Source organism: Perna viridis, chromosome 7, assembly GCF_037379345.1.
Source record: "Perna viridis isolate PV_CMFRI_1.1 ecotype Kerala chromosome 7, ASM3737934v1, whole genome shotgun sequence".
Taxonomy (NCBI): domain Eukaryota; kingdom Metazoa; phylum Mollusca; class Bivalvia; order Mytilida; family Mytilidae; genus Perna; species Perna viridis.
This window is the reverse complement of record NC_142451.1, coordinates 24238595-24257566: the sequence shown is the minus strand read 5'-3', so window position 1 is coordinate 24257566 and position 18972 is coordinate 24238595. Positions and strand designations below refer to the sequence as shown.

The following is an 18972-nucleotide window of genomic DNA, read 5'->3' as shown; positions in this document are numbered from 1 at the left end:
CTTAAGGAGCGTAACCAAAATTAATCACTACTTTGAGAAAGGCAGGTTTTGAATAAATGTACTTACAATAGAACCGTTTATCCCAGCCTTTCTTAAAATGAACTATAAAAATGTCATGAATATTTAACATTTACTTGTTATTGTTTAGGTTACTGGATTATTAAAATCTGTTTTAGTTGTTCTCTTCGCTGTTGCATTATGGTTTGCGGGAAGAAACAAGCAAGATGATGCTTTCAATGTCAGCCTAAATTCAACATATGACTATATCGTTGGTAAGACTTCTAATGTGTGTGTTTATGTGTCAAAATTGATATCGTTCGCTATAAAATTTACACACTGTAATAAATGAAACTTCCTTTCTTCCCCTTTTTGTTCAAGTTGAAACGTTTTTGTTATGTGCTTATAAAAGTCTATATTCAATTCAAGTTAAAATTGAGATGTGCACTATTGAAACTACATAGGATTATATCACAGCGTAAGATGCAACAAAGTATTAAGCTCTGACCTGATATGCACCCAAGTTATATGCATTAGAAAGCGTTGTGTATCTTGATAGAAAACATCCAATTCAAATATGATAATATATTTGGGGAAAAAAACATGATACACCCATGAATAAAAAAAACAGATTTATTTAAAGATAAAACTATCATGCGTTAACACAAAAAAAAAGACTGCCAAGCATACACATAATACAGCATTGCATGCGAGAAATAGTAATGTATTTTAGTTCTCATGCTAAATTATCATTTGAAAATACAAAAAGTTCTGTAAAATACGATGGGAGCATTTTTAGTAGATTCTTAATATTTCAATGTTGAACTTCTGTATTATTTAACGAAGCCGCTATAAAGAATCAATGTATCTACTTTTTCTACAAATATAGTCGGATCTGGGTCGACAGGGGCGGTTATAGCCAGTAGACTTTCCGAGAACCCGTATGTATCTGTATTATTGGTTGAAGCTGGGGGATCGGAACTTGATAATGACAACATACGGGTTCCTCTAATGGTGGGGACTCTACAAAAATCAAAAGAAGATTGGGGTTATTACAGTGTCCCTCAAAAGTACAGTCAGAAAGCAATGAATGGTCATGTGAGTAAACTATGAAGACATACTTTATTTACTATACCAAAAAATAAGTAAAAAAATAAAATTAGTTAATGACAATCCAAGCCTTCATATTGTAACGGGTAACTGATTCAATCACTTAATAGATTTGTTTTTTCAAAACATCAAATCATCTATAGTATACTTCATATAAAATTAATTCTTAAAATGAATTAATCAATATTAAGTCAGTTTGTTTTGTTCGCAGAGATCATACTGGCCACGCGGACGTGTATTAGGAGGATCGAGTTGTTTGAACTATCTTGCATTTATACGTGGTAGCATGACTATGATGAATGGGAAGCTGAGGGATGCAAAGGATGGAGTTATAAAGATGTTCTTCCTTACTTTCTGAAGATGGAGGATATACAAATTCCAGATCTTTATGATTCTCGTACGGTAGCATTAAATACAGATACATGTATTAAGATAATTATATTACAAAGTGGAACATTTTTTTTAGATTAGCAGACAAATGTAGCCTAGCGTATTAATAGTTTTATATCCTACATTCGCATTGATTTTTGATCACTGCACTTCTTGAAAAAAAATACTTTATTTTTTTTATACCACAGCCTATCATTCTCGTGGTGGACTTCGTCCTATCTCCGGAGAAAAGATTACACCACTTGCAGATATATTTAGCAGAGCTGCAAATGAGCTTGGTCTGAAGACAAATGACGCCAATGGGCGGACAATGCATGGTAATTTTCACGTTTCAAGTACGTTTTCAAATGAAGATGGGACGCCGAATCCCCCCCTAAAAAATAAAACAAATAAATCACAACATATAAAGATGGCAAGTACAGTCTTGTATTGTGGCGTGTTTTTATTACATAGCATTTCAATCATAAACTTTGGTGAAATTTACCTTTTATATCTTTGTCAAAAAGATTTTGGAATTTTTAAGGCGTTGCCTTGTTAATTTATTTGAAAATGTTTCCCATGGGATTTATATAAAAAGAACAAGACTTTTTAAACACTTGTTGCTGTAGACTCAATATGAATGTCACAAAATATTTCAAAATGTTCATCAAACGAACTGTTTAATTCATTTTATAACGTTAACAAAATGGCTTCAATGCTAATAAAAAACAGAAGATGTCGGAACATAATATTAAAAGAAATTTATTTTATCTTCGCGTGGGGATATGGTTTTAAACCTAGTTGCTAGTAATTTTCAAACAAAGATCTGCCTTCTACACTTACAATAAATCGCCTGCAGGTTTTACCTTCAGTCAATTGAACACCAAGAATGGAAAAAGATTCAGTACTGCAAGAGCCTATCTAAGACCGTTTTTACATCGACCAAACCTCCATATAAGTATAAATACTCTTGCTACGAAGGTAAAGTTTAGACAATATACTATACAACCTTAAATGTTACCTTGTAAAAGTTGAGACAGATCGGCTGATAAAATGAAAACACAACTACGTAAGTGTAAAGACCTCATCTCTTTCGAAATGATACGGTTACATCATGAGACAAAACAAAAGTGTATTTTCAGAGATATGTATTCGGTTACACCAGGTAAGCTTTGATTTGATAAAGGTTTAAGAAAACTTAGTTCTTTTTATGTACTACTTTTATGTACTTTAAAAAAAACGTTCACGTTGCTTTTAACTGTTACATCGATTTAAAAATAATCTTCAGTACTTGTAAATCTTTAAGTAGCAGTCTTTATAAAAATCAGACAGGAGATGATTCATGCATGCCTAAAACTCCGAATTCACTATCAGTTCTTATTCAGAATCAGTTACAGACCACATTATCAGTCATAGTTTTTCATTTGCACTTTGCAAGAGTTATCGCTCTCGATTTTGTTCGATTTGTTTGATTTCAGTGGTAGATAAATGTATGATTTTCTCAAAAGTACAGATCTGAATATGGAAAGGACAACTGTTGCGTAAAAATATAGCATATGTAGATTGAAAAAGCATTGTTAGTTCGAAGGGTTTTTCTTCACCATAAATCACTTTATTATGGACAGTGTCTGAATTTTATTTGGACTGGCACTTAAAACAAACGCATTTTTTTTTTTTTTTTGGGGGGGGGGACAGACTGGATCATACCATGTATATTTGTTTGTAAATAGTTAGAGATAAGTGAGAGGACAGTAAGGGGTTTACATATTGTAAAAGATAACAGGAAATCGGTGGTAAAATCCAGGAAAGAAGTGATAGTCTCAGCTGGTGCCATCAATAGTCCACAGTTACTCATGCTATCTGGAATCGGTCCTAAAGACCAGCTGCTTAAACATAAGGTGTGTTGCTTTATAATAGGGGATTTTAAAATTGCCAGACATGTAACTGTTGTTGCACAACATTTGAATATAACAGTACTAAATTCGCAACTATGGGAAAAAATGAAATAAAATCATTCATCTTTATGTACAACACAGGGAAGAAAGTATAAGTGCGTGTGTGTAATGAATCGCTGCTTTGCACAAAACTCTATGGTATAAAATCAATCGGCCATTATCAAAGTGTAGCCCGGACTTATTCTGAATATACTATATTCAATTAAAAATATATACATTAGTCAAGAGTTCGGGTGATAATGTGTAAGGGCTTAGAAAGATGCGATTAATAATTTGAATCTTGCAGTCTTTTAAGGGGAAATCATTTTTGTAAACAAAATTAATGAATATCAACATTGTAGATACCAATAATAGCTGATTTACCAGTGGGAGAAAATTTACAGGATCATATATTCCTTTTTATGAAGTACAGAATAAATCAGTCAATTTCTGTTTCATCAAAAGATGCCAGTTCCACTCTTCAAAGATTGTTTTTTGAAATAACCGGAAAAGGTGAGTTCTTTCATTTGAACTTATGTTTTGAAGTCATCCTGTATATAATTATAGTCATAACATACTTCAACTTACTCTGGGTTGTCGTTATATAGTAGCACTGGTGATATTTGAAATGTTGGATGCCAAGTTTTCTAGAATACCAATTATACAAAAGTAGAAATTGGAAGTTTATATAGGGCATGGTCTTTCGGGTTTCAAATAGAAGACTTAGTAAGACTAAGTTATAGTTATAAAACGAAAATTTGATAAACCAACCTGACTGCATAATTGCAAAATGTAAATATCAATTGAAAAGTGGTTTAGTATAAAAAGAAAAGACAATTATAAATATGTTCATCAAAAATAGCAATGATTTGTCGAATGTTTTCTGTGAAATTAATTTTGATAATAATTCTCATGTGAAATAAAATCTGTAATTTCACTCTCGGGTTTTCTTTCGTCAAAACTTCACAACAAATATTAATATCCGCCGATCACGAAACCTAAAGTAATTATAAAAATAATGATAAATAATAGAGAAATAGGATAATCAATTGCTTGTCGTGAATTAAGAAAATGTAATTACTCGTGGTAGGAGCACTTACAGATTTTACAGGTTCCTCGCAATCGTTATAGTTGAGTGTTCTTTGCTATTGTGTTCATACTTTAGTTGTTCAATCTTTCCAGTTGATTATCATATTGTTATTGTTGTTGTTTTTTTTTATCAGGATGTCACTCTTACTGTGGTACTGATGGCCATTTCTTTGGTCAGAAAGCAAACAGAGAAAAAGATGCACCGAACTACCCAGATTTTCAGCTTCAAATGTTTACAAATGGACAAAATGAAGACTTTGTAGACAATGGACTAAAGATGAATATCAAAGATGAGGTAAACTTATGAAAAAATCAATGCAAAGGTAAATGGAATTTATATACTCGGCGTCACATAAATAAGACACTGTTAAAATTTGAAGAAAAATATTTCCTACGACTTTATTGACACCTACCGTCGTTTAAATTGTCTTAAATGACTTGCTCATTCGTTTAGCCAAACGGCTTCTCCCTAAACTCTGAATCGTTAAACTCCGGTGAGATTTTAATTCTCGGTCCCAATATTTACATGTCAAAAGTCGGCCATGTTTGCCAGCACTCCACAGTTTAGTTTACTTTCGCACTTTTGGCTTGGGATGAAAAATGACATGAATGGAAACCGGTGGTTGCATTAAAAATGAAGAATCTATTGTTGATAAAACATTTTATGAAAAAAGGGGACTTTAAAAAGTATTTTGCAATGTTTTATATCAATGTTGAAGGGGCTTTTTTTCAATGACAATTTGACTTCATTGTGAAAGTGAAAGTAAGTCAATTTTTTACCATGCTAAAATTAATAAGTGGATTACAAAGTCAAATAGATTAAAATCTAACCGCTGATGTCCATATGAGGAAGGGATTTTCGAAGGAAAAGTTTGAACAGTTTCAGGGGATGAAATAAAAATTTCAGATATTTTGCGGGAAATTTGATATTTTTAAACCTGATTCTATGAACTTTTTGCAAATTTTCGCATATTTGTGCATGGCTTTTATGGTAACCCTATATGCTGTGGGTAATTTTTTTCCAGAAAATTTTTACTGCATCCTGAAGGCCTTTGCCTGAGCTATTTCTAGATATATAGATTTACAGATGCTTGACAATTTTTTAAAGTGATAAATGTTACAAAGCATCAGATTACAAGACCAAAATTAGGCAGTTCTACAATACTGTGGAGTGCTGGCTTTACAGTGATCGGGTTGCTAGGAGATGTTGTTTACGTTTAAATGGTTTGTCCAAAAACCGAAGAACCCAGAATGCATTTCGGTGTAAGTTCGGATATCTCGGATTTATTTTACGCGAACAACGTAAAATACCGAGAATTGATCAAGCAGACGATTGTCACCGGAGTTCGACGGGAACTTACGAACTTTGTTTGTAAAAAAATCGTCCCTAGAAACCAACATGGCGGATATTAGTATGGGACTTTCCCGTAAGGATTTGTTACGCACGATTTAAGCCAATAAGCGACTCGTTGGTACTAACACTCATGCATATATGCGAACTATTTTCAGATTAAATAAAAGAGAGAAGCTCTAGCAGTAAGTCCCGACGGTTTAAAAAGTGGAGCTTCAATTCGAAAATGTGCTGTATGTGACGTCGAGTATACATGTATGTCAAGATGATTATTACTTATTTAAACCTTGATGAATTTTGTGCCGTAAGGGTAATAATCAAGTTACAGAAATGATATGCAAACTATAGACAAAAATTAGAAAGTATAAAAAATAAAAGAAAAGTCATTATAACAAATGGCAATAGATAAAGCCCGAATTGTTGGAAACAAGTGCAATCGTTCATTACTTGATACAACCTTTTCCTATTGAAATGGGGGTTTAAACCAGATAGTTTAACCTTACGCTTGTATTACAGTTAATTGTTTCTGGTATGTGTCAATACGAAAGAGTGCATTATTGACACTGGGCAAAAGTAGTCATAAAAAGTGCAGAAACATATATAACTGCCATGCATATGCCCTGCCATGAGCCCTTGCCGTAAAGAAGAATGTGGTTGGGTTTCAATATACATACATGCAGCATACTTTGACATTAGTAAAGCATTTGTTTCTGTTTTCATTGCTTCCTGAAAGCACGAAAACTTTACATAGTATTAAACGCACTATGAAATCTCTGGTTATATCATATTTAATTTAAAAAGACGAAAAAACGGAGACTTAATATACTATTTCAAGGAAGTGAGTCTATTAGTGATCAGAATAGTTTTTCAGTAACAATGGTTCACAGCCAATATGCACAAAGTTGTAGCAAAGTTTATAAATCAATACGATGACAAATACATTCAAAAACTTAAAACAGAAAAGCCCCGGAATTCAGTTTTCTCATATTTTCTAACAAATCCTGGTACATATTTTTTCTCAATCAACCGCGGTTTAAAATTCTACTGGTGTTGCATTGATTGGTTTGGCAGGTGTATTTTTCTCTTGTAAACCTTTTGAGTATTCGATGATTCACAAATATTTTGGCTTACATTTAAGTGCTGATTTAAAGATAAAAAAAACAAATGCTCATAAATATTGATTTGTTTGTTTGTTTGTTTGTTTGTTTTTGTTTGTTTGTTTTTGTTTTTGTTTTTTGATGAGTGACATTTGACTTAAACATTTGAAAATGTTATTATTACTCTAGATTAAAACAAAGTTGAAAACGAGAGCTATCGAAAATGAGTTCAGTTTCATCGTCATACTATCCCATGGTAAGAGTAGAGGGACCATCCGACTTCAGAGTTCAGATCCATTTGATCATCCGTTAATTGATCCTAACTATCTCCAGCAACCAGACGATATCAAAACATTTATTTCAGGTATGTAAGATAGTAAACAGTTATTTTATTTGTTCAGTTTTGATTCTAATGAATTTTGCCGATTCTATGAAATAAATTTGTAGTAATGCAGTTGAAGCAAAAACTGTCGATAATACCTACAGAATATTGTGAAAACAAGTTTTTTTAATCAAAGAAGATCGATAGCTCTAATCTAATTATTTTTCCCCATTACTTCCGAAGATTGCCTACAGGACATTCATCTGGGTTAAAATACTTTCACCTTGGTTAAAAATAGCAATAACTGATACACAGGTAAACACATATCTTGTTTTCATTTCATTTCATGTATTTCTTGATAAGTTTTCAAATAAATAATGACAATTGCTGTATTATATCACTTTACGTAAATTACAAAAGGATCCTTGCGTTATATTCATTTTTTTTCTTTTACGGCTTCAGGCCGCCAAAGAAACGGGCCTTCCTTTTCGCTGATTGACAGCTTTCGCTGGACAATATCGACCCTTACAACATATGCGCATGTTAAGGTCACCAGAATTAATCACATATGAATTTTATCTAGGTCGATTTTCTTTTGTCTTCAAGACAATATATATCGACACCTATCTCATGTATTAATCCATTTTGTTTGAGGATATGAAATGAAATTATACAGGAAAAGTACAATTTAGTAGAAATAATTAAAAGTTAATTAATGCATATTTCAATAGAAACAAAAATTTACGAAAAAGACAGCTGAAGCAGCTTTACGGTATATGATGTCATGATAAGGTTTGATCATGCATATAGTTGCATACAGATACATATACATATGTTCGTTCGTAATTTCAATTTGCTTCATCCAGAAAAATTATTCTTATTCTGTTTAACCATTTGATACTTACAGCATTATACCGATATAAAAGTTTCAGAAAGTTTCTGTTTTACGACGAAACCACTAGATCACGCTTGGGTGCCATAACACTTGCAAAAATACTCCGTCTGTGAATCTCCGATTGGAGAAACTAAAGATATTAATATGTCACAAATACTTTTCAGACCATGGTCTGAAGCAACTAATATTACATTCTGCTTAGATATTGCTGTAGTGCGTCTGTCACTGCTTTGTATTATAAATCTCTTACGAATAACAAATTATATCCTCAATATGGCTTGAAAAATTTTTTTCGATTTTTTCTTACATAGCCATTAGAACTGCTCAGAAGATAGCGAATTCAAAATCTCTTCAAGAAATAGGAGCCACTTTAAACAGAATGGATTTTGATGGTATTTGTGATGGTGAATCGTTCGATAGTGATGCGTATTGGGAATGTTTACTGAGATATTTTGCTGCAACTCTTTATCATCCTGTCTCAACGTGTAGAATGGGATCAATAGATGACAAAACAGCTGTTGTCGATTCCCAGCTCAGGTATATTGATGCTTTACATGTAAGATGGTGTGGAAGTACAGATCTAGTATTTTGTTGAATGAACATGTTTAGTGGGTGGACGTATTTAATTGATAGAAAGAACAAGGGCTGTAGATTCTCGAGAGTAAATTTAACAGTGAACGGCTTAAATGTTAAACATTCTGATTTTTTGTGATATGACTCCATTTTAAGTATTAAATTGCTTCTACGCAGTGAAGATAACCGATCTTCATTTTAGTGGTGAGGGTAAAAGATGCCTGATTAATAAAACATAGGTAGTCGATCCTCATTAGTTCTTTATTATAACTAAGACATGTAGGATTGGAAGTTTGCGTTGAGTGCTTTACATTGAAGACTGGAATATCTCTGATTAACTCTTTAGAGAAATTCATATTTAACAACTTGCAAACGAATGACAAGGTGAATAAACATGTCTAAACCCTTTAAATAGTATGACTATGGAAAATGCAAGTTCCTTTTTTATATTATTAGGGTAAAAGGAATACAAGGTTTGCGAGTAGCTGATGCATCCATCATGCGAAATTTACCAACAGGGAATACGAATGCCCCATGCATAATGATAGGTGAAAAGGCATCTGATCTGATTCAAGACATTGATACAGTAAAGACATTCAAAAAGAAAGTATCAGAACTAAATATCTAATAATGTTTTTCTTGAAAGAGAAGTACAATTAATGTAGTTATTATTTAAGAATACCAATTTGCATAGTACATATATTTGCAGTAAATGTCTCATTTCTGTCCAGTTAGTCACCATACTGGTATTTGATACATTTGGGATTTGAAATTTAACAGTTTTAGTCCTACATAAAGGAACCACGATGTGTTATTACATTACATTATATTGCTGTGAGCTCACCGTGACTTCTGACCATCTTCAACTGGAAAAGCCCAAGATATACACCAGTTCTGCTAGGTGAGTTCATCAATGGAATTCGTAACAATGGAGCTTAAACTCTGTGCTTAAACTCATGCATTTAAAAAGTTGTAGGAGAAAAATCTCCTTCATTTGGAAAATGTAATCATATTAGTCATGTGACCATCCTATTACATATTTTCCAATATTTTTACTGTTATATGATAAAAGAAGTGCTTTGTGTTTTTTTTCTTTTTCACATTAACTTATGCAGATTTCCAAAATCTTGTTGTCTTTGTTTAGTTTTAGTATGAACATGCCCACTTGTTACAAAAAATATACAAAAAATGATGCAGCTTTAGGCATTCACCATTGTCAATGTTATTCAACTTTCATCCGGTCAAAGTTATAAGGAGCTCAAGCTTTTCGTTCACTATGTCTTCTTCCTGTAGGAAAAAATCTCCTATTCTGTAGGTAAAAAACATCTTGTAGGAAAAAACCTTGAAGGTGTCTATTCAAATGACCACAGAGATAGTTTCATTGCTTCTATTCAATAGTTGATTTGCAACTGGCATTTACTTTGTGCTATTCCAGTTCAACATGGCCAGTTCATCCAGGAAGACGAATATGGTGCTAACTGATGATAGAGTTACCCATATCTTCTATCAAGCAAGCTTATTGCAATCATTATTTCTTATTATTTTATAGAAAGAGTAATCAAGGGAACCAAGGTTATAGCAGCAATAAAAAGAATGTAATCCAGGGACAAAGACCAGACATGGAAAACAGATATACACAACAAAGAACATAAAGTAACTAAAATCATACATACAAAGTAACAAAAGTAAATGAGCAACTCGGTATCCACTAAAAACTGGGAGCATGGACAGGTGCACCGGTAGGTTAGCGCCCTCTGTTTTTCTAGAAACACTCGCCAAAAGAATGTAATCCAAGGACAAAGACCAGACGGGGAAAACAGACATACACAACAAAGAGCATAAAATAACCAAAATAATTCGTACAAAGAAACAAAAATGGGCAACTCCGGGATAGACGAACTATGAAACGTTGAACAAATCAGTTCTCATGGTGCAGATGGATACACTGTAACGATCCACGAGTTAATAATGTCGACCATAAAACTTCTGTAGTTGTAGAAAAATAACGTCGTTCCAGAAGCCTAATTGTAAGAAGTCTATTCTGACATTTATCATTAGTAAATCTTAGAAGGGAATTATGAAAAAAAGATTTATCGGTGAGAACACTTTATTATTGTATGATCTAATACATTACTTAGAGGAGAATAATAAACATAGATTATTACTTTTAGTTCATTTTGAACATTAAGTGGAAATTTCTCACACAGGCATTAAAAAGTTTACATTTTGGTGATTCTTCTTTGCAAATGGTTTTAGAGCGAAGAGTTGTGTCATAAATAATGGGCACATGTCATTATTGTTCTCATTAAGTAGAGGTTGTCACCTTATCTGTTTATTATTGTAGTGAAGTTGTTGTAAGAGAACAAGTAGTGGCAATATGATGATGACACTTTCCTCATTTTAGATGGTACTGAATCTTCACTTAATGCAACTATGTGTTTTGACTCTACGTGTTGCTTCGGGGGAAAGATAAATCAATTCTGTGGGTAGGTAGAAAAGGGTATTCTGATCAAGTTTTATGTCATATTCAAACATTAATTCAGAGGTTTTGCCTGGATTTTTCCTTGGACTTGAAATTAATGGTTGATTCTATTTTTTTTTTCTTAAAAGGTAAGAGAGGTATAAAAAAATTCTGAAGAAAACTTCACCGTGTACACCCCCACTCATCAACTTCATGGTAATTTTTTTGTACGATTATAACTCCCATAACCGAATCAATTTGTCGCCAAGAATATACTCGAATTCTTTTTTTCAGTGTCAGCCTATATTTGTACCCCACTGGGTCAAAAATTCCGAAAATTCCCCTTTTTATGAACAACTCATTATTGTTTGTCCATTGAAACTGCAAGATACGCACATGAAATCGGCAGATATGTTTAAAACAATAGTACCCAACATGTCTATTCCACATCATTTATCTGCTGAAAATTAACCTTTTGGTTCATGTTGAGGTATTTTTTATTGGTAGGTGTGGCAATTTTTCACCTAAAATGACTAAGAAAAGTTCGAATATTTACTATCTGGGCTCATTTGAAAGCTAAGACACTATATAAAAGAGCTGTATCTCACAGAAGCCTTTTTAGCTATGGTATTCTGAAAATATGTCAATAACGGGTGATATAGAAGAAATTTGGAAATTCTGAAATTTTCCCTTTATACGATTTAATAGTATTTGTAAATCTCCCAAAAAATCTAAGCGCCTGCATTGATCAGATATGTGGGGACATTGTTATCTTAATTATGAATGCCTAAAATTTGAGTTTTACAGTTTCGTTATGCTGTGAATAAATATTCTGTTTGATACTGAGACCAGTTTTTTAGGGGTACGGGTAATACATACATTTTTTAAAATTCTTTCCTGAAAAATAGTTTTTCGTGGATGTAGAAAATTGAATTATCTATCGAATGATAACAATGATAACGAATGATTTAATTTTATTAGAGCAATGGCTTGTAGAGTCAAATTTATGAGACTTTTTGGGGAAAATCGCAAATCCAATTTTTGATCAATTCCGACTACGAAAATCACCACAAGTCATCAAAAGAAGTATTAATTGAGATGACAATAAACAGAAAATACCAAATAAATCATTTGTACAAAAGCATTAATACTCCAGGAGTACTGACTTTAAAAGATGTCAATTTAAGCGACTTATATGTGGGGTAGGGGTACATTCTTTTTTTCTTCTTACTCCAAAATCGAACGTGTTACCAACTTTTTTCTGTGTACCATTGTAAAGCTGAGACATTGAACTACATGTTGATACCTATATATGTCAATTTATTTCATTTTGTAGAAAGTTGAAGTTCGAAGTTAAAAAAATAACAAAAAAATGGATTTTAACCTCAACGATGTATAAAATGTAGCCAAAAAATATAAAAAAAAATGCTTCGGTTTTTTTTTCATCAATAAGAGATATAGGGTAAGTAGAAAATCATATTTTGGTTGATGAGTGGGGTACAAGGGGATATCTCAGCCCACGTACTATAACTTTATTGGGTAAAATTACCTTTGTAAAAACTTAAGTGCCATTCTGTGTAAGAATCAGGCAATGGGTGGCACTTCATATTTCTCAAGTTGGTCTTTTTTCCTGAAATATGTTAAATACATCTAGAAAACAACTAAAAAGTTATTTAAATTTATCCTGAAGCATCTGTGACGTAGACTTCTGACTGCTTATATATGGAAAAAGTGCGGAAAAATTTTCCCGCCATTTTGCCAGTGCATTTCAACTAAATTTGACCCATCAATATCTTTATAATGCAAATTTTACAAACACTTTGATAGTAATTGGTGGAGGTTATCGGTTATAAACACTTGGTCAATGCATTTGGTCTCTGCGTTTTTTTCCTTCATGTGCCACACTTTATACACATTTTGCCTGATTCTTAGACGGAGAAGTACTTAATTCCAAAGCTTATTCAATTGTTTACATAATGCCAAACATGCAAGGCAATAAGCTGAAGGAATTTTCTGCGATTTCTCTGGAATAGTTCATCTGGCAGGATAAAGAGGAATACTTTGTGGCGGACTTAGATATGGATCGTCTCAACATGCCTCATGTACCATATTTCAAGTCGTATTTAAAAAGTGGTGGAGCAAGTATTCTTACTGTATCTGCAAGTCCGTGGCAGGGTATACTACTGCTTAGTTTGTGTTATGGTGGTGATAGAATATTTACACTACAGGAATAAAAAATAAAAGAAATAGCATGTTAACTGTCAAGCATATTGCTTTAGTTATCATTAACAAAGTCTGTGCCAAACATGTCTTTGCGGGTGATATTGTCAAATTGTATCATGCGAGGAATTTTCAGAATTCAGTAAATTGAGCGCTAAAGGAGTATAATTTCTCACATGTAATCAACTCAAAACCACAGTATCTATTAACAATCGCATGTACTATCACAGTTATCAACAAGTACTATCTAGAAAAAAGATAGCCGACGCAGTAAGATTCTGCTCTTTTAACTAATATTTTTTAAACATTTCATTCAATGAAATAACACTTGCCAAGCAATTTCAATTTTCTATAGTTATTTCGAACGCCACTGAGTTATCAGTATTTGGCCAATCGGGACACAGATTTCTGATCGGGTGACGGTTTCCATCGAGTAGCGTCTTTAAGGTCTAAGGGTAAAAAGCGGAACTATACCGACTGCGTCCGAAAAATACCTACAAGACATTTATCAGAAATAATGTGAAAAACTTATTTTTGAGGGTTTTGTAAAATAAACCTAAATGTGAATGAAGACAATTAAGAAATAAGGTTTTCTTAATGCTGCCATTGGTAAGTTAGAGAAATGGGAACAGATTTTAGACTACAAGTATGAAATAGTTGAATGGTTTTAACTCTCGTCTTCAGATTTGTCGTTATACTTATCTTGGTGTTTTTCAAACTCGACCCACCAACAATTTTATATGACTCATCTATAAGACACTTAGCTTTGTTTTTTGTAGAACTGAAGAGGTAACAATTGAACATATTTTTTACTGTAGAGTTGTGTATTGCTTTAAGGGCGAACTATGGAAATTTTGTACTCAATAGAAATGACATTTTACTGGGGTATTTATCTGAATTCCAATTCTTGGTTTTTGTTCAATGTTTTAAAAAATTATATTTGCCATTGTAAACTAAAAGAATTGCTCCCATGTGTTGTTTTTTTTTTATTATTTACAATGGAAAAATGTACTTCTAAACGAGTCTTTAAATTTAGGACCCCTTTAAATTTTACATTTCATAGCCTATAACTTGCATTTAGAAAAAAAGCGTTATGTGCATAGTAGTGCAGTACATCTATCAGACACGACATTATAAATGTGGGTGCGCGTGTGGGATTGCATGTGCAATTTGAATATCAGGTCAATGTACAGTTCAGTGATTAAACCAAATACATTTTGGTCACGATATAGGGGTCTCATGTTAAAATCCTGACAGGCCAAAACCCTAACTAAATTTAAATAGAATGTTTTGTTCTTACTTTTAAAATTCAGTATGTATTTAAAGCAATTTTAAAGACCAGTACTTAATGTGTATGTACATCATGATGCTTATAACCAAATGAGTTAGTCTTGTTGGTGTTTCACTCAATTTAATTTTGTTTGTCATCTGTAGTTCAACTTGTTCAACTACTGTTGAAAATATGGATTGTTAAAATTCAGGAACATAATTTTTGTCCACAACACGAAAACAGATTTCATTTGAACAACTACATAATTAATGGGTGTACCATTATGATTGGAAAATATTGCACAGATGCATAGTGCAGTGTAACAAAAAATAAGTAAATAAATACAAGATAGCTCCTTTTATTCAATGTTTTAAGAGCTACACATAAATGAAATGGAAGCAAAAGGAAAAACACTGAACGTGACAAAGACGTAAAACTACAAAGGAGAAATAATGCCATGTATTGATCATGTATAAAAATGAAAATCTTATTGTTCAATAGTATCATTTGTCCCAGGAAAGTTTATCACTGCAAATCATCAGATGTAAAGCTATTACTTCCAACAAAACCAATATAAAATGGTAAAAAATAAGTCAATCAATGTTTAATGAAACACTATACTCAAATATCAACTTTGAACCTTAGTCAGAAAACTTTTAAAGACAATGAAGCTAACAAAAGAAATTTCATGATCAAACTAAATGGATCATTATTATCAGTAACTTCTAACTTTAAAATGAGGTTCACATTTCCTGAAAAATCACTTTGCCAATGTTCTTTACCCCATTTTATTACATTCAACTTAACAAAACTCACACAAAGCTTATTCATTTCTTTAAAAAATCATACGAGGTTAATTAATCAACTTTCATAAAAAAATATATGCAGTCATGACTGATAGATGGAAATACCATGAACCATTAGTAAAATGTAAATGCTTTATTAAGAATAAAAGCATTGTAATATTGACATTCCTTGACCAGTAAAATCTTCAGAGAATATTATGTGTTCTTAAATATAAAAAAAAAAAATGAATATAACAAGAGACATATTTCCCAAATCACGGTCTTCATATAAACTCTTAAAACAAATGAGCTATCAATCATTCTAAAACATCATTCAAGACAACCACACAAACAATTTGGTTTATAAACCAGTGATATGCCTTCATCTCCCTCCTTTTAACCCTCTATGTCTCTACTTTCAAAATAAAAAACCAACGACAAAAATACATCACAAGTGAAAAAAAACGACTACCTTTTAGGTATGATTTCTCTTCTTTTTTTTTCACATTCACCAACTGTGACCCAAGACCCTGTCATAATAGGGGGCAGCTAATTCAGACAGGGGTAGAGTCACTCCATCTCCTGGAAATCAGTACAGCATATCTGTGGGGGCAACACAGCATAATGCTGACATCTATTCCAAAACTGTCACCACTGGGGCATTAGTGGTGATATTAATGGGGACAATTAAAATTCAGCTCCTTTTTATAATGTTCGCCATTTTAGTTTCCCAATTTATTAGCTATTTTCTTTGCTCAGAGTGAACTCATTTAAATGCAAGCATTGCAGATTTTTTTTCTCTTGAGCACAAGACTATTTCTCTCTTTTTGAACTTAAGGATATCTACCTACTTCAAAATTCCTTTTGATAAAGGTTGTATTTTACATCATGTTTCATGAACCTCTCCTGTCTGTTTGAAAGCTTAACAGGTTTTCAATATGTTTATCCTTGCATATCATTCTTTCCCAATGTATCTTCCTTTTCATAACTTACTTCCCTTTCTAACAAGTAAACTTTTGTTTATATGCCTAATCTACCATGAATCAAAACTCACTAAGTCTTATTACAACACTGAGTAATTTAACAATCTATCATATCTGCTTTCTGAATGTGGACTGGTTTTCAATTACCATGTCAAAGGAAACACAATCATGTTTTAACAATGTTCCAGTGAGAATGACTATGTACTGTCATTATGTCCGAGGAAATAACACATCATAGTCCAACAACATTACATACAATAACACCATTTCTTAGTCCATAATGATCATAATCCCACAACATCCCATAATCCTGGAGTATCAACCATGACTGAAAATAAAATCCTTCACTTTAGGATAAAATTTCAACACCAACAACAGTTATGATAAATCTCCATACTACTAACAATGTAAATAAATAAATAATAAAATTACAAAATATATAACAATATAAAATGTACAAACATGAAAACAAGAATTATGCCTTTCTTTTAAGAAATAACCCATGTATTTCTTTATGTTTACCAATACACACAGCTTAACAACAGTAAAATCTCAATCTTAATGCTAAAGCATTTTATGCTCAGCATTTTCATCCCATATTTGCCTGAAAAAAAAAAACTCATTTAAAACAGTATCACAAATTTCTTACTTAACAGCATGTACTGCATTACATTCATTTTAGACACATGTCACGTAGAGCACATAGAATGTGTTGTCTTACTTCTCATTCTATAAAGTTTCCTGCATATCAGTGCGAGAATTCACAGACAAGAAGTTAAGAAAGTACAAATATATAAAAAGAACTCTTGTAATTCGTCACAAGAAACCAGCAGCAACTGAGGCATATACTATTGCAAATTTTAACATCCACCTTTAGCATTTTGTATTTCAAAAGAAAGGCTAATTCTGACTAACACCTAATTTATATACAATGTTTATATACATGTCCCACACTATCACCTTGGTGTATATAAAAATTCACCTTTAAACAGTTTCAGAAAATACACAAGTGTCAAACATTACAAATAAGTGTCAAATTACTACACAAAGACATCAAAGTATATAGGCAACTGATTTCCTGGAGCATTACTTTTTCTCTGAAGCCTTGCCATCATCAGACTTGGTACTACTAGATCCACTAGTACTACCTCCTGCTCCTGACGGTTTTGTTGTGGTGTTGGTCTTCTTGTCCCCAGCTGATACCTCAGCTTTACTAGTATGCTTAATACTGGGCTTATTCTGTGGGTTTAGAAAACTCTGGGCATGAGCTAACAACTCTTGCCGTTGTTTTTCCTGCTGAGCCTTCAGAGATGATGCCAAACCAGTAGAAACTACAGAGGGTGGTACAGTACTTGGCCTTGGTGGGGGACCAGGTGGGTTGGTTGGGGGTCTTGGAGGCCGTTGGTTAGTTGGTATTTGTAGTCCTGGTCTCTGAATGGGATTAGGGAAGGTTGTTGGAGGAGTGTTGTGTCTGAAGTTGTTCAGCATCATCTGTGGTCTAATTACTGCACCTAAAAAAAGAACATCATGAAATAGCTTGGCCAGAATATGTAACATTTTTTCCTAATAATATATTTTCATCAGACATATCTTTGTAACAAAAATAGTAAGACAATATTTTCATCAGACATATCTTTGTAACAAAAATAGTAAGACAACATTTAAAAGTAAAGTACTCTTTCAACCACTAAAAAAAACTGTGTCATATTTCCTTCAAATCAATTTCAACCTTCAAGTTGTTGCCATGCAGGATGAGGGCAATACTCAACTATCATCTTAACCATTACAAATGTATTCACAGTTTTTATGGTTAGCTTGCAATGTATCTTTTGACAATAAACATTCTCTTTTTCATATGAATTGTGTATTCTGTCAAGCGGCACTCTGTTCCATTACATTAAATGTGACAATCAACCCACATGAATGTCAAACTTATTCTGAATAATGTATTAGTTTATAAACTTACCAGCAGTTTGCATGGATTGTTGTACAAATGGATTATTTAACTTCTGCGGCATGGAGTTATTGAAGTTAGTATATCCTACATTGGTAAACCTAGGGTTGGATCCTCCCCTGTTCTGTCCTAATCCAAACAACTTAGAATTCTGTTGTCCCATAGTTGAAGAAACACCAAAACTATTGGTTGGTGTCAAGCTTTGGGGTGGAGATTTAAGCTGCCAGAAAATACATAAAACATTCAACTAAGTTACAATGAAAAAAAAATACTAAAAAGTATCAAATAATTATTCATTATATGAAGACCGGTTTCATTTTATTCTAAGTATATCATAAACTCTACTTCAGGAAGAAATTACCATGCAAGAAGACCCAAAAAGAATATCAAGTCACGATTTCCACAAAATTTGAGACAGCCATCAGATATAAATACGGGCTTGGATTATAATCATTCTACATCATTTGGCAGAATTTTATCATCATCTGACTTCTCTTTAGAGGCAAATCTACAATGTCACTTCAGGTATCCATAAAATGGCAGAATTTTTTTCTTAATTTCA

The 18972-nt window shown here is 32.7% G+C and overlaps 1 protein-coding gene and 1 pseudogene across 5 annotated transcripts in view; one reads left to right on the top strand and one right to left on the bottom strand.

Moving 5' to 3' along the window:
- Positions 1-18972, top strand: part of LOC148611918 (glucose dehydrogenase [FAD, quinone]-like) — a 22700-nt pseudogene extending 3728 nt beyond the window's left edge. The window contains exons 2-13 of the transcript XR_015924286.1: positions 149-272; positions 887-1095; positions 1319-1504; positions 1686-1814; positions 2336-2457; positions 3207-3374; positions 3773-3923; positions 4634-4794; positions 7137-7311; positions 8476-8701; positions 9194-11223; positions 18761-18972. The product of XR_015924286.1 is annotated as a glucose dehydrogenase [FAD, quinone]-like (transcript). The remainder of the gene's footprint in view (positions 1-148; positions 273-886; positions 1096-1318; positions 1505-1685; positions 1815-2335; positions 2458-3206; positions 3375-3772; positions 3924-4633; positions 4795-7136; positions 7312-8475; positions 8702-9193; positions 11224-18760) is intronic.
- The window catches only part of LOC148611915 (uncharacterized), a 51451-nt gene continuing 47509 nt past the window's right edge, over positions 15031-18972 (bottom strand). For all 4 annotated transcript variants that reach the window (XM_088592925.1, XM_088592922.1, XM_088592924.1 and 1 more), the window contains exons 38-39: positions 18423-18630; positions 15031-17967 (exon numbers count right to left, since the gene is read on the bottom strand). In XM_088592925.1, coding sequence (XP_088449051.1) covers positions 17543-17967; positions 18423-18630 — 633 coding nt within the window. In that variant the 3' untranslated portion in view covers positions 15031-17542. The remainder of the gene's footprint in view (positions 17968-18422; positions 18631-18972) is intronic.